This window comes from Phascolarctos cinereus, unplaced genomic scaffold, assembly GCF_003287225.1.
Source record: "Phascolarctos cinereus isolate Bilbo 61053 unplaced genomic scaffold, phaCin_HiC Scaffold_1;HRSCAF=81, whole genome shotgun sequence".
NCBI classification, from domain to species: Eukaryota; Metazoa; Chordata; class Mammalia; order Diprotodontia; family Phascolarctidae; genus Phascolarctos; species Phascolarctos cinereus.
The window spans coordinates 182699943-182714929 of record NW_027555514.1 but is presented as its reverse complement, the minus strand read 5'-3'; the positions used below and the strand labels follow the sequence as shown (position 1 = coordinate 182714929).

At 42.2% G+C, this 14987-nt stretch overlaps 1 protein-coding gene across 1 annotated transcript; it reads left to right on the top strand.

The window, feature by feature from the left end:
* Nucleotides 1-2112: 2112 nt before the first annotated feature.
* NECAP1 (NECAP endocytosis associated 1) lies at nucleotides 2113-14755 on the top strand. The gene is made up of 8 exons (XM_020994365.2): nucleotides 2113-2274; nucleotides 9108-9208; nucleotides 9355-9459; nucleotides 10542-10623; nucleotides 10962-11070; nucleotides 11166-11349; nucleotides 12300-12423; nucleotides 12825-14755. Exons 1-8 carry the CDS (start codon nucleotides 2180-2182, stop codon nucleotides 12871-12873), a joined length of 849 nt encoding a protein of 282 aa, XP_020850024.1. The 5' UTR covers nucleotides 2113-2179; the 3' UTR covers nucleotides 12874-14755.
* The last annotated feature ends 232 nt before the right edge of the window (nucleotides 14756-14987 follow it).

Here is a 14987-nt window from a genome sequence, read left to right as displayed (position 1 = left end):
GTGGTGGCTTCAGGGAGTGTCGCTTTTGAAGGGAGAAGAGCCAGCTACATAATGTACCGATTACTCCAAATCTAGCAAAAAGCTATACTTAAGGGAAACTTCCTGGACTTCACAAAAGAATAACAGGATTTCCAAGATCAGTAGGACTCTTGAGTGCTCTTCAAGTCAACACGTACTCTACACTACGCCTCACTTAAGCCCATTTTGCATAGGGATCTTATTTGTCCAAATTTGGAAAGGAATGTTTTGTAACATTTTCCTTATATCACTTTAGCAAACATACTTTTTCTAGAAGCTAATAGAGTTCTAATGGTTGTTTGATAACGAAGAGTACACTGGATGGGGCTTCTGAAACTACACTGTTAGAAACTCTAGTGACCCTAAGGATTACCTCTAGAAAGCTGATTAATAGTCAGCTGCCCTTTGGCGACCCAGTTTGCCAGTGCAAGTGTGAGCTGGGTGAGTCCAGAGAGATGCTATGGATGCATTTACGCATGCACGCATGTATGTGTCCAGCCCTCATTTCCCTCCTGATGTTCAGCCCCGTATCACCAAATACTTGCAGTACATTTTCACTTGGATATCCTACAGGTATTGCGAATTCAGAACGTCAAAAATGGAACTCTACCTTCTCTCCTAAATTGGATCAAACTTCAAACTTTCAGGTTTCTGTTGAGAGTCACTCCGGTTCATAACCTCAGCCTTCACTTCAATTCTTTATTCTCCTTAAGTCCTCATATCCAACCACAACCCTAGCACCTGTACTCATCTCTGCGCTCATATGGCAGCTGTGCTCTTTCAGGACCTCAGCACTTCTCACCTGAACTCTTTCAGTAGCTTTCTAATTGGTTTTGCTAAATTTCAGGATCTTCGATTCTCTAATCCATCCACCACACAAGTCAGGAAAGACAATATTGCTAAAGTACAGGTTTAATGACGTCACTCCTCCCCTCAAGAATACGCAGCGCCTTCCTGTTGCCTCTGAGTTAAAATCCAGATTCCTCAGTTTGGCATTTAAAGTCTTTCATGGTCCAGCATGTCTTTACGGATTTATTTCATGGTACTCTTCTTCATGCATTCTACATTCCAGTGAAAATGACCTTGCTGTACTCTGAACTGAACTTGCCATTCCACTTCCTGCTTCTTTCAGTTCCTTTACCCAGACTTTCGTACAACTTTAACTTCCCCTTTACCTCTGTTATCTTTTCTTCCTAAAACTCTCAGCTCAGGCTCTACCGCCTGCATGATTTCCTCCCCATCCCTGAATAGGGAAGTCAGTTAAGTCAACAAACATTTATCTTTTTTTTTTTTTTGGTTAGGCAATGGGGTTAAACCCAGAGTCACACAGCTAGTAAGTGACATGTGTCTGAGTCTGCATTTGAATTCAGGTCCTCCTGAATCCAGGACTGGTGCTCTATCCACTGAGCCACCTAGCTGCCCCAACAAACATTTATCAATCACCTACTAAGAATCTGGTGCTATGCTAATCCCTGGGGTTACAAAAGAGGGGCTAAACACAGTCCCTGCAGTCCAGGAGCTCACAATCTAATGGATGAGACTATATGCAGAGGACGATGTATAAACAATAGGTGTCCTGGGCTAGGAATCAGGAAGACTCATCCTCAGTTCCAATCTGGCTTCAGGCACTTCCTAGCTGTGTGACCCTGGCCGAGTCACTTAACTCTGCCTCCATTTCCTCACACGAGCTCGAAAAGGAAACGGGTAAGCCATTTCAGTATTTTTGCCAAGAAAACCCCAAATGAGGTAACGAAGATTTGGACGTGAATGAACACCAACACTGCTCTGGCACGGCTCGTTGCCAGTTTCCAAGATGGCTTTTTCGGGAGAGAAGCAGGGACCTTTTGCCAAAAAGCAATATGGCCCCTCCGTTTGGAAGCCGTTTCCATGGATGTCTGCGGAGCATCGGAAAGACGGATTTGCCAGTGTCCAAGATGGCCGCTGAGAACTGGCAGCTTCGCCCTGCCAGGCTTCAATATAGCGGCCCTGCTTCGCGACACGCCAGTGGCTGTTGCGGGCCCTCGGGGCGTCAGGGCACGGAAGTGACGCAGACTGACGGCGCTCGATGACGTCACTCCCTTACCTCTCTCCCGCCCCTGTCCCCGCCCCCGCTCAGGTCCCTGTACTCTCTTCTCCCAAAGACTCAGAGAGCGAATCCAAGATGGCGGCTGAGGCGGAGTACGAGTCCATTCTGTGCGTGAAGCCCGAGATCAGCGTCTACCGCATCCCGCCGCGTACCTCCAACCGCGGATACAGGTAGTGCAGCCCTCGCCCACGCCTCACGTCCTCCACCCCGGCGTCCTCTTCTCGGAGTGGTCATGCTTCCGTGCCCTCCAGTGCCCCATGCTCCCTCTGAGGACTGCTCCCCCTTCCAGACTCCCCTCGCGGTCACTGCCGTGTCCCTCCTCTGGACCGCCCCCCGACGCGCGGACATTGCCGTCTCTCACCCCGCCCCCCATCCCACCTCCAGATTCAGCCTGCTTTGTCATATCCCCTCTCACCTTTGGACACCTCTCCCCATCCCACCTCCCTCCCTACTGTCAAATCCCATTCCACTTTTGGACCCCCTCCCCATCGAACCTCTATCTAGATCCACCCTCCTCCCATTGTCATATCCTGTTCCACCTTTGGACCACTTTCATCCCGCTTCTAGATTCCACCCCTCTCCCCATACCATTTCCCATCCCACCTCTGGACCCCTCCCCCCAGTAGGATTACCATTTCCCTTCCACCTTTAGAGTATCCCCATTCTACCTCTAGTTAGACCCCAGAAGAACAGGGTCATGAATTTTGACCCAGTGGAAGGGACGCCTGTCAGCTGGTCCCTATTCAGACCCTGTTCCTGTGCTATCTCAAATAAAGCACTTTGCAAACTTAAAAGCTAATATTATTATTAACCAAGGTTTCAGTCAGTCCACCAGCTCAGATAGTTCTTTCTGGGAACCACTTTCCTCCCTCCACCCGCATTGGCCTTTTCCATCCTACTTCTAGACCCCTGCATCTCACCTCTGGGACCTCCTTCATCCCAGTTTTGGATTCACCCTTCCACCCTCAGGAAGATTGCTATTAGAAACTTCCCCCAGTGAGGAGTATCACTGTCTCCCATCCTATTTCTATATTCCTCCTTATGATCATTACCTATGGGTTCTCTCTTAGTGTCATTACCATCTCTCACCTCATGCCTTTCTTAATTCCATTTCTGGCTTGTTCCTTAGTGAATTGATAAGCATTTATCAAGCACTAGGTTCCAGAACCCTAGTGACAGTCTCCCCACCCCTGAAATACTGGTTTCCCATTCCATCTGGGTTTATTTTTTTTTCCATTCTTTTTCTGTCTGGTTGCCTTCAATCTGTTCTTCCTTTTTAACAGTCCCCTTTCCCCTCCCCCCAGAATAACTCCAGTGCTTTCAATAAATCAACAAGTATTTGTTCAGTGCCTGCTACTTGCCCTGCTCTGCCCCAGGCTCTGGAAATACAAGTATAAAAATGAAATCTATTCACAATGAACCCCATGTACAATACCTTCTAATCCTTATCCATATTATCCCCATAATCTTCCTTGCTTCCTTCAAGTTACTTTTTCCCCCATTCCTCCTTTTCCCTTTTTCTTCCCATTGTTACCCATTTCCTAATATTCCTTATCTAGCCGCCATACTTTGCAGTTAGTCTTGTGAATCCTGTCCCTATACTGTTTTCTAGTAATCAAAAATTATTATTCTTATTCCATTTCATTAAAAAAAAAAGTGCTATTTTTCTCTTCTGCCAGCCCTGATTTCTTCCTTCATTATCAGTTTTCTCTTTCTATGAGGCAACTACCCTGGCTATTCTTTCTTTTTGATCAAAATTAGCATTGGGTCTTTCTCCCATGGCATTTCCCAGTTCAACTTTTTCTGTTCACAGTTGTCAACCTGTCTTCTCTCCTCTGCACCAACATTATCATAATCCCCATTACAACTTACTTTTACACAGCCTGTGAAGTAGGTTGTGCAAGTATTATTAAATCTACATTTTATGTATGAGAAAACTGAGGGTCAGAAAAGTTGCCTATGGTCACACGTTTAGTAAGAGTCAAATCGTATATTCAAACCCATGTTTCCTCATTCTGTTTTCACTATACCGTGCTACCTCTCTTAACTGATAATACCTGAGTATCTACAAGCCCTGGATGAGATCTAGGAGATTTCATATAGCATCAGCGAAAAGTGACTAGGCCTTCCTTAAATTGTTTATAGACATAGATATCTGACATGAACATGAATAGGCATCTAAATGGTTTTGGTTGGCAGAAAAATGTAAATAATAAATATATGTGAGGGTAGATTGGCTACCTTGGCATGGTTTAGGACTTTCTAGAAAAGATGAGATGTTATGTTCTTATCTTTCTTCTACCTGAAGACCTTTCTTCTACCTTGACCCATCCGCATTCTTTATCTCCCTATGTTAATCACACTGCTTTCCCTATACCACTTTAAAAGTATTCTTTAATACTGTCTTTCCTCTTATCATTACCTCTCATTGCACTGTTGTCTTATTGCTGCTCTGTGTTCTTGCAGCTTTCAACTTATTAGAGTGTGAGATTCTGCTTGCTCACTTCATTATACAGGAGGGATTTATTTAATTTTTTCCCAAGCGTAGCTTTCCCCTGTTTCAGGAGGAAAATATTTCCTTGAACCCATTTTACTTTAAGAGCATGATTTTGCTCTAGGATATCAAAGGGGAAGATAGACTTTTGACAAATATATATGCATTTATTATTTATAATCTTCACAAAAAGAATTTGAGTAATTTTCCTATTTGTGTTAACAGGTAGGAAAAGTTTTTCATCGGAATGACTGATAATAATTTACCTTACCAAGCGTTACTTTCAGGCTATCGTTGAATGGGCTTGGTGGGCTTTCCTACCCTTGGAGAAGATGAAAGGAGGAATAAGAGTAGGAAAATCTCAGAATTATTAGGCTGATAGACATTTTTCCATCCTAGTAATCTTTCCAGGCATTCTGAAAAGGAAGGTGCCATTCGAAGAAAGTAAGATTTCCTAGGGCCTAGTATATAAGGGCTTAATAGATGCTTGCTGATTGACTGATGTTGTACCCCAGACTCTGCCCTCATCCTTAGGATTCCACTATTCTCACTGATTTTCCACCAAACACCCGGCCTCCCCGTTCATCACCCTTTGGAAGTCACACGACCAAAATCTCCACTTTGCCTCAGCACCCCACAGGGGTAGTTAGTAAGTAATACACTGTGCTGCACCATCACCCAAGACTATGTTGTGATGTCATTGTTATCTTAAACTCTGAAATTATGTTTTCTGATCACAGTTTACTTCCGATCTCTGCCTCATTCTTAAACCTATTCTTTGTTTTCGTCATGATCCCTGTTCCTTCTTGTTCTCTCAGTCAACATCCCTGTTCTAGCCTTTCTTCTTTTCATAGCATTGGATCCTATGGAGAGGCAGAACAGCGATGGACTCCAACCTTGACTCTTGTGCCTCCTTATTTTTTCCCCGTGCATATCCTGCCAAGTCTCCAAATCACTGTCATCCCACCATCTGTCTGCCTTCTCTGTTCTTCTGCTGACATGCACTTCTAGAGGAAGTTAGGCAACTATGTCAGATGGGTCCACGACAGATAAATGTTATCTCAGCTGAATTGGTCCTTCTCTGTTATGCAGCAACATTAGTATTAGAGTCCTCACATTGGCTGTACCAGACCTTTTCCCTTCTTTTCAAGGCGCTGATGCTACCCTATCCCCTCTTTCTCAGCAGATGACTTTGTCTCCTTGACTGAAAGAAAATGGAGACTGGACCTTGTAAGTTTCTGTCTCCCTTATTCCAAACCTATTATCTCCTCCTTTGGTCCAGTCTCAGAGGATGAGGTAGCCTTTTTTTTTGCTAAGGTTAACTCTTGTTTACTGTATCCTATGCCCTCTAAGAGGTTTTCCCAGGAATCATTCCTTCACTTTCCCTTGTCTTTAGTTTCACTAACGACTGGGACTCTCCCTGCTGCCTACAAACCTGCTCAGCTTTAACCTTAACTTTTGTCATCCCTTAAGGCTCCTTTCTATATGTCTCCTCCCTTTCATTTATTATCTGTATCCACTTTACAAGTTTTGGCTTTTGAGCCCAGTGAATGTTCGGAAATGAGCTGAAAATGTTTTCTCTAAGGTTACCAGTGACCTAAATTTCATGACCTTTTCCTCACCCTCCATGATCTTTCTGTAACTCTTGACATTATTGACCAGCCCATCTTCCTACACAGCTTTCAGGGTGCCTTTCTCTCCTCATTTTTTTTTTCTCTTTAGGGAGATCAGTGGAGGATTTGAGGATGAAATTAGTCAATGAAGCCCCTGCTTATTTACATGGATAGTCAAAAGGATGGAGTGGGGGACAGAGCTGGTGGGGGGGGGAGGAAAGAGTTAGGCCTAAATGCAAGCTCTAGAGGAGAAAGCTAGAGGCAGAGTTTCCAGACCTGCTCTAGGGTGGGAAGGAACTAGGTGCTTTTATCTTCTTTGCCAAAAGTAGCAGTCTCTACCCATTCCATATTGAACTGATATACCGGCTTTAGCACCTCCCAAGTAGCCATTCCAGTGCTGATTCTTCTGGAAAGCACCAGGGCATAACCACTCCAGTATCTTTGCCAAGAAAACCCCCAAAGGGGTCGAGAAGAGTTGGACAAGACTGAACAACGATAACAGCTTCCCCTTATGCAACCTTTATTCCAGCCTAATTAACTACTAGTCTTTTCTCAAATTTGACCTGCTTAGTCTCATGTCCAGGCAATTGTACAAGCTTGAATACCTGGAATTCACCACCCTTTCCCCCCTACATTTGCCCCCGAATATTTCATCTTTTAGAATTTCGGTTTTAATTTTGGTAAACATTTATTAAGTGCTTGGTAATGCTTTGTCCTTAGTCTTCCTTCTCAGAACTATTAGTATTTTATTTATTTTTTTGATGAGGCATTCAGGGTTAAGGGTCACACAGCCAGTAAGTGTCAAGTGTTTGAGGCGGGATTTGGATTCAGGTCCTCCTGACTCCAGGGCTCTATCCACTGCACGACCTAGTTGCCCCCCTATTAGTATTTTCTTCCTCAGTCTTTCCTCAGATATTCCTGGGACATTTTAAGCTTTTGTTTGACCTATTTTTACCCTGCCTTGTATTTGTGTATTTATAAAATTTATATTCCCTACGGAGGGATATAAAATCTTTGTATCGCCAATGTCACCATATTACCTTGCAGATAGGAGATACTTAATATTTCTTGTTAATATTTGTTGACATGTTGAATGAGTAATTGTAAGCTGGTACAAATACTTAAAATTTATATAGCACTTATAGGTTAAAACTGTGTTTTAAAGAATTTAATAAAATAAATTGCTTTATTAAACATATAAATTTTACTGAGATGGATTTACGATGGACAAAATGGGATATTATTTATGGGCTCTTGTATTTGGTATTTTTTTAATTTGATTTTCCCTCTAGCTTTTCTAGTAAGCCTTTTGTTTGACTTGCTTCTATTCAGACATCCTGTCTTATCTAACTCCACTGTCACCTTTCCATTCTCCAACTGTGTTTAAATTCTTAACAACCTCTGGTCCCTTCTTCCACCTTCCCTAAAAAGCAAAATAAAACCTGAAAAGGCAAATAGTAAAAAAAAAATTAGTATTAAATATTAAGAATAGCTTACATTTTGTATAGAGTTGCACCGTGAGTCATAAATAGCCCACAACAATATTGTTATTGTAGAAATTAACTCTTAAGTGGATAGGTATTTTTGAAGGCTTATTATAAAGTATTTTTATTTAGTAGAATATTGTAGTAAGAAAAACAGCTTAGGGGCAGCTAGGTGTCGCAGTGGATAGAGCACCAGCCCTGGAGTCAGGAGAACCTGAGTTCAAATTCGGCCTTAGACATATAACACTTACTAGCTGTGTGACTCTGGGCAAGTCACTTAACCCTAGCTGCCTCACAAAAAAAGAGAGAGAGAGAGAGAGAGAGAGAGAGAGAGAGAGAGAGAGAGAGAGAGAGAGAGAGAGAGAGAGAGAGAGAGAAACAGCATGATGTAATGGAAACAGTGATAGGCTTGGAGTCAGGAGACCCATGTTCAAATCTTGTTTCTGAATCCTACTAGTTATGTGATCTTGGGCAAACCAGTCCTCCATTTCCTTATGTATAAATGGAAATAATAATTATTGCACTCCTAGATTTGCAAGGTTGTTGTGGGAAAAGGGCTTTGTAATACGTAAAGCACTTTAGGTGAACTATTATTGGCAGGGTATTTGAGGTTTTTAAGCTAGTGAAATTATTTTGGGGAGGCAGTGTAATGCAGTGAGAATACCAATGGATTCAGAGTTGTAAGGACCCTTTACTAGCAGTGTGACCCAGGACAAATCAGTTCATTCTTTGGGCTTTCTTTAAGTTTCTGGTCTGTAAAATGATGGGGTTGGACTAGATGACTTCTTTTTTTTTTCATTTTTTTTTTTTTAGGCAATTGGGGTTAAGTGACTTGCCCAGGGTCACACAGCTAGTAAGTGTCAAGTGTTTGGTCTGAGGCCGGATTTGAACTCAGGTCCTCCTGACTTCAGGGCCGGTGCTCTATCCACTGCGCCACCTAGCTGCCCCACTAGATGACTTCTAAGGGCACTTTCAGATCTTAGTTGATGATTCTACTATGCCTTCCACATTTACTCAGATACTTAGTAATTGTGGTTTCTAGGAAAGAGTTTCACTTTAGAGTAATAATAACAATAATAATACTAACAGCCAGCTTTCCAGGAGCAATTTCAGGTTTCCAAAGGGCTTTATATACATTACCTAGTGATTCTTAGAAGGTAAGTGATACTATAATCTCTATTTTATAGAGAGCGGTCCTGTAGCTAATAAATATCTCAGAATGTAATAGAACCTACTCCAAGTTCACCACTATTCCGTGTTGCTTCCCTCTGTAAAGTAATTGCTATTGACTAATGAGGTAAGCAGAATCTAGAGGGATACAGCTATTTGGAATCTAGTACTGAGGAATGGAATGAAATGTTATGTAAAAGAACATTGGTATGGACCTGAAGCTCCCCTTTTTCCTGTCTTAGGGCATCTGACTGGAAACTGGATCAGCCTGATTGGACTGGTCGCCTCCGAATCACTTCCAAAGGGAAGATTGCCTACATCAAACTTGAAGACAAAGTGTCGGGTAATGTACTCAGTCGATTGTTCAACAGAGTTGCTTCTTCAGGTTTTAAACTCAGGGAAGTGATTTATATTGTGAGCTATCTTAAGTATGAATGCCAGACTTCAGCTCAAAAGATACCTCTCCTGTCTTCCTTTTTAATCCCTTAGGGGAGCTCTTTGCTCAGGCACCAGTGGAGCAATATCCTGGCATTGCAGTTGAGACAGTGACAGATTCTAGCCGATACTTTGTGATCCGGATTCAAGATGGCACTGGTAAGGGAGCCAGCATTGGAGTTTGGGTGGGATTAAGGGAGAACCAATCATTAATTTCAGTCTTAGCTCAAGCACATTAATTTCTGTCTCACCCAAACTTTCTTGGCTCCTTACTAACTTATTAGAGATGTTGAAAGGGAGATTATCCTTTGTTTCATTGTTTCTTCTGTTGGTAGGTAGGGGAATCTTGATAAATCATAGAAATGAGCACAACGACCAAGACAAGCCTTATAACTAGGCTTCAATCAACCAATCAGAATGTCTAACAAAAACGAACAACTCTTGTAGCTCCTTTTGTCTGTGTGGTATTTGTGGGAGTCTCTGAATGTATTTCCTGGAACACATGTTTAGTAGAGTTAGGGGGATTACTGGATTGAAGGTAGTAGTAATAATGTGAGTTAGGCTTATCTCTAGTTTGTGGAGGATAGATGGGGAGCTTGTTTTGTTATCTTGATGGTTTTTTGATTCATATATGAGGGAATTCTCTTCCTGTGCTCAGAACTGTGGGTAGATAAGATGGAGACTTAGTTCAGTTTCTCATTTCAAGTGAGGGGATCTATTGCTTATTCAGAGTACAAAGGTTTGATGTGACTTTATCCTGCTGGAATACCTTTTCTAGTAAAAGACTGCCTTTGCTAGATAAATAATCAGTAATTTAATTGGTGTGGGTACTCCCTCCACTGGTGCTAATTACAACCTTGCTGTGACATAGGGATATTTTTCAAGAGTTACTCTCACTGAATAATTGATCAGTGTGCTGCACACCTGATAATAAGTCTTTTTGGATCTTAAGTAGTTGGTCATTGGACAACAGATATGCAGTCAACCAGAAAGCTGGTCCTCAAAGCTTTATTAGTCAGGTCATGTCCATGTTATGATGAGGCATTTGAGTAGAACTTTAGTGGAGTAGCTTTAAGTGCATATTAGAATTCTGAACCAGGGACTTGGTCATTGCATTGGCAGCTGACATGAGTGTAGTAGCGGCTAGTGGAAAGATTCAGCAGTTGCCCAACTGCTTTTCAAGTAGCGGAGTCTCTCCTACAAGACACATTCTGCCCTGAGTGTTCCCCTCCTCTCTACAGGACGTAGTGCTTTCATTGGTATCGGCTTCACAGATCGAGGTGATGCCTTTGACTTCAACGTTTCTCTACAAGATCACTTCAAGTGAGTGTGACCTACCCCTTAAATCAGGGAGAATGGCCTTCTGTTTTTTTTTCTTCTACTGCCTTGAATTCTTTGCATTAATTGTCCTGTTGTGAATCTAGAGTCCTCCCTTTTCACACACTGCCCATGACTTTATGTCTATTCTAAATTTCAATCCCCTATTTCTGTAAATCTGGGTTTGGAATGCTTGTTTGAAGTTTTGGGTGTGTGTTCTTATCCTTGTAGTATTTGATCTTTAATCTGATGAGAAAGAGAAAGGTCTATCAGGGTTATTTGTGAACTGTGGGTGGGGAGTTATCTACTGTTGTCCCTTTAGTCACCTTTTACTTCCCTTGAAGATGGGTAAAGCAGGAATCTGAGATCACCAAAGAATCTCAGGAAATGGACACTCGCCCCAAGTTGGATCTAGGCTTTAAGGAGGGACAAACTATCAAATTAAGTATTGGGGTAAGTTTTTATATATTCTTTTGACCCAACCCTACCAATATCCTTGTTTTTCCATCCTGTGTCTCCATCTGTTTGTGCAACTCTCTTTCTTTTAGAATATTACAACAAAGAAAGCAGGAACCTCTAAGCCTCGACCTGCAGGAGCTGGGGGCCTGAGCCTACTGCCACCTCCACCTGGGGGTAAAGTGACTATTCCCCCACCTTCATCTTCAGTACCCATCGCTAATCATGTCACCCCACCTCCCATCCAGAAATCCAGTCAAGGTGGCAATGATGCAGGTAAATCCCCCTTTACCTTTCACATTGGAAACTAGCCTCTTCTGTTTTATCTGAGTCAAAGTAGCATACCTTGGGAGTTAGGTGTGGGGTTGTCAACTTTTCTGTATGACCTAAAAGAACTCAGATTGTTCCTGGAAATACGCATTGTGAAGTGGAACTTGTCTGCTTCAGGCTTCCAGGTTAGTTCCACCGAAGCAAAGGAATCAGAGCCTTTTGGTGGGTTCAGGAACATGGTGCTCAGCAGGTTCTTTGGCACTGAATAGGCGATAGTAAAAGGACAGATTCCAGTTACGTTCCAGGAGGCTTTAGGGTTGGTTCCATTATTTTATTTCATGATTTGGAGAACTGGAGTAAACATCTTGCTTTGTTGATATTCTCATTCTTTCTCATGGCCCTTTTAGAAGGTGGGTAAGGGACAAGGGTTCTTTTCCTTCCCTTCTTCTCTGCTCTGTTTCTTTAAATGAGGATGTTGAAATAAGGAATGAAACTTTCCTTAAAATCTTAGTGCTAGGAGTTAACAGTCCAAGAATCCTGAGTTTCCTAGACCATGCTTTCCCCTGCTTTGGCTGCATGGTACGAGTATTGTCCAGAGACCCAGGTTCTCATCCCCGCTCTGCCACTTCATTACCTCTGTATTCTCTCAGAGCTTTGGTTTCCTCATCTGACAGATGGGATAATGATACTTATCCTGTTTATTTCCCAGGGCTGTTGTGATGTATGTGCTTTAAAAAATTGTTGATGTACCAGATAAGATTGAGTTTTGGTTATTAATGGACTATGTAGGATGATTCCTGTCTTCCCTGTAGGACGCCAGGGGAGAAAAAGAATGGTTTGGGTGTTTGGGATTTTGGAGAACATTGAAATGGACTAGATAATTTCTCTGATTTCTTTTCAACTTTAATAACTCTGTCTTTTGCTTTTTCCTCTTCCTTCTCCTGTTCTGTGCTCAGATATCCTGTTAGACTTTGATTCTCCTGTTCCTGTCTCAAAGACACCAGCACCTGCTCCTGTTTCTGCTCCTGCTCCTGCTTCTTCGGTGACTGATCTATGGGGAGACTTCAGTACTGCATCCAGGTAATGGTCAGGGAGAAGAAGCTTACTCATAAGCAGGGACTGAGGACTGGGTAGAAATTTTGGAGTAGAATATGTATGGTCATATGAAAGCCCTGTGCAGGGAAATAGCATTAGGCCGGCTGTCCTCAGGTTAGATGTCCTTGGAAGAGATGGGCCTTGGCAGAGTTAGAGAGGATCAGGAGGATATTATGCATATTGGATCAAGGAATCTGGGTGTAGAATGTGAATATAGTTTTTTTAGTTGTTTTTTTTTTTCGCAGAAGGGATCATTGTATTGATTCGTTAGATTTCCATGGAACACTAAGTTGAGATTTTTTGGGAATTGCTGTGAGTAAGTAATTGAGCAACTTTTTCTTACTGTTACTTTCCTGGTTTTCTTTCTCTTGTCTCCTGGAATGCAGCTCTGTTCCAAACCAGACACCACAGCCGTCCAACTGGGTCCAATTCTGAGCAGCAGAGATAAACTTGAAGACCAAGAGAATTCAAGGGCACCAATTTGAGGGGGGAATTGGGAAACTCCACCTTCTGCAGAACTGAAGTTCCTGGACAGTCTTTTAAAAAGCTTTCCTATTGCAATCAAGAGCTGGTTTATATACCTCCCTACTGTTGATCACATGCTGTACAGCCTAGGAGCATCTCCTGCTGCCTAACCAGGCTGAGAGGTACATGTGAGCCCACCTGTGACTGAGCATACAGTGCTTCTAGGGCCAGGGGCTCTATTTCAAGAGGAATATACCTATACTTACAGTTGTTTAGCTCCCCCTTTTTAATTCATTACCCTTCTCCAAGGCCATCTGGTAGCCCGTTGCCTTTCTTTGGTGGCATTGTGGCAGGGTAGGCTTGAATGACCTTTCTCTCAAGTAGGTAGGTGTAAACCTTTTTGCAGCTCTACTTGGTTTCTGCAGCTGAAGGGACTTAACTCTTTGGGAATAGATGTTAGGAGGTAAGGAGATACCCCATCACTATCTTCTTTATCCCAGGGCTTCAAGTTGGGATAGAGTTGTCTGAGATTAATTTCAGGCCTGTGTGTTTACAAAATGAGTGGTGAAAGGTGAGCATAAGGCTATGTAGATAGATTAGATAGATGAGTGAAGCTCTTGCTCTCCACTTTCTGCCATATTTTCTTCTTATTAATCTCAGTTGGGAAATGACAGTGCTGAGAGCAACGCCATTGCCCTCTTCTATGTTTACACGTCTCTCTTTTTGAGAAGAGGGTTGTGTTGGTGCCATTTGTGCTATTCTTTGTGTTTCTTCACCAGGGCAGTGTCTCTGACCAGGGTAAGATTTTTGAGTGGCCCTTCTCCCAAGTTGCCCATTAGGTAGGTGTTAGGTTCCTGTAGCCCCATCTAGTTGCTTCATTTGAAGCAAGACCTTCTTCTTTTACCTTTTGTGTGACCTAGAGTTGAGGAAGTCAGGATCTGTGCATTGGGGAAGTACAGAACGCTTAGTCCTTTTGCAGGTGATGGTATAATGTACCCTTCCTTCCTTGGTACCTGGTGTCTGACCTGGATTGTTTGGTGGGACCATGTATGTCTTCTCTGTCCATTTTCCATAAGCCTGGCCCTTTTAACCAGAGAAACCCATTTCCTGTGCTTAGCTCTTCAAGTGAGGACTGCTGCTGTACCTGTACCTGCCATTTATAAAGAAAGCTCAGGAGAACCATAGCTACAGCCTTTTAACAAGTTTTGAAAAACAAAGGCTCTGATAACCTTTTCCCTGAGGAATATCAGAACAAAGTTTGAGGAGGTCTTTTTGGTTTTGTTTTATTTTTCAACATTTCCCTTTCCTCCTCGCAACGCTGTGAAGAGAGTTTCCTTTCCCATAGGGAAAGGACATTCTCATTTGTTTCTGTTAAGGAGCTAATTATGATGAGGGGAGGATTTATTGTGATAAATAAGTATCATTCCTTTTTTTTTTATTGGCCGTCAGTCTGTTCTTTTATTCTGGATGGAGAGCCTTTGAGTACAACCTGGAAATATATATTATTTTCTCTATCCTTGAAATCTTTTCTTGTCCTTCCCGTGGACTTGTGGGTCCGTATTTGTTTTTTTTTTTCTGTGCTGTGTATCAAGCAGTTCTGCACTTGCTGAGCTCTGGAAGGTCTTTTTTTCATTTCAAATGGAAAACACTAAAGGAAAATATTGAGACTCACTAGTGGTTAACCACTGGGAGGCTCTTTTCTCATCTTCCTTCACCTGTTCTTACTTTGTATTCCCTAAGATGATAATATATTATGTATTTGAACTGCTGCAAAACTGAAAAAAAAAGATATATATGTATATAAAGCATAAGGTGTATTGGTGCAATAATGGTAATTAAAATATAGAAAAGGGTGGTGTCTGTTTCAGCTTTGATTTGCTTTATTACCCTGTTGACTCATTGAATTCACTCTTTCTGAGCCCTCTGATTGACAATGTAGGAGCACTTCAGAATTGTGTTTTTTTTCTCGAGAAACTCATTGGGCTTTTCAGATGTTGGGACTAGGTTTATGTAAAACAATAATGCTTTGCTTTGGTCTCTGAAGCCCCACTTATTTGATTTTATCAGCTATGTATAATTCTTTG

Excerpts from the sequence above, each read along its gene's own strand:
- NECAP1 (XM_020994365.2), top strand. The coding sequence starts at position 2,180 with ATGGCGGCTGAGGCGGAGTACGAGTCCATTCTGTGCGTGAAGCCCGAG. Across the intron at positions 10,624-10,961 it reads TCTCTACAAGATCACTTCAA|ATGGGTAAAGCAGGAATCTG; the intron begins GTGAGTGTGACC and ends CTTCCCTTGAAG. Across the intron at positions 12,424-12,824 it reads GACTTCAGTACTGCATCCAG|CTCTGTTCCAAACCAGACAC; the intron begins GTAATGGTCAGG and ends CCTGGAATGCAG.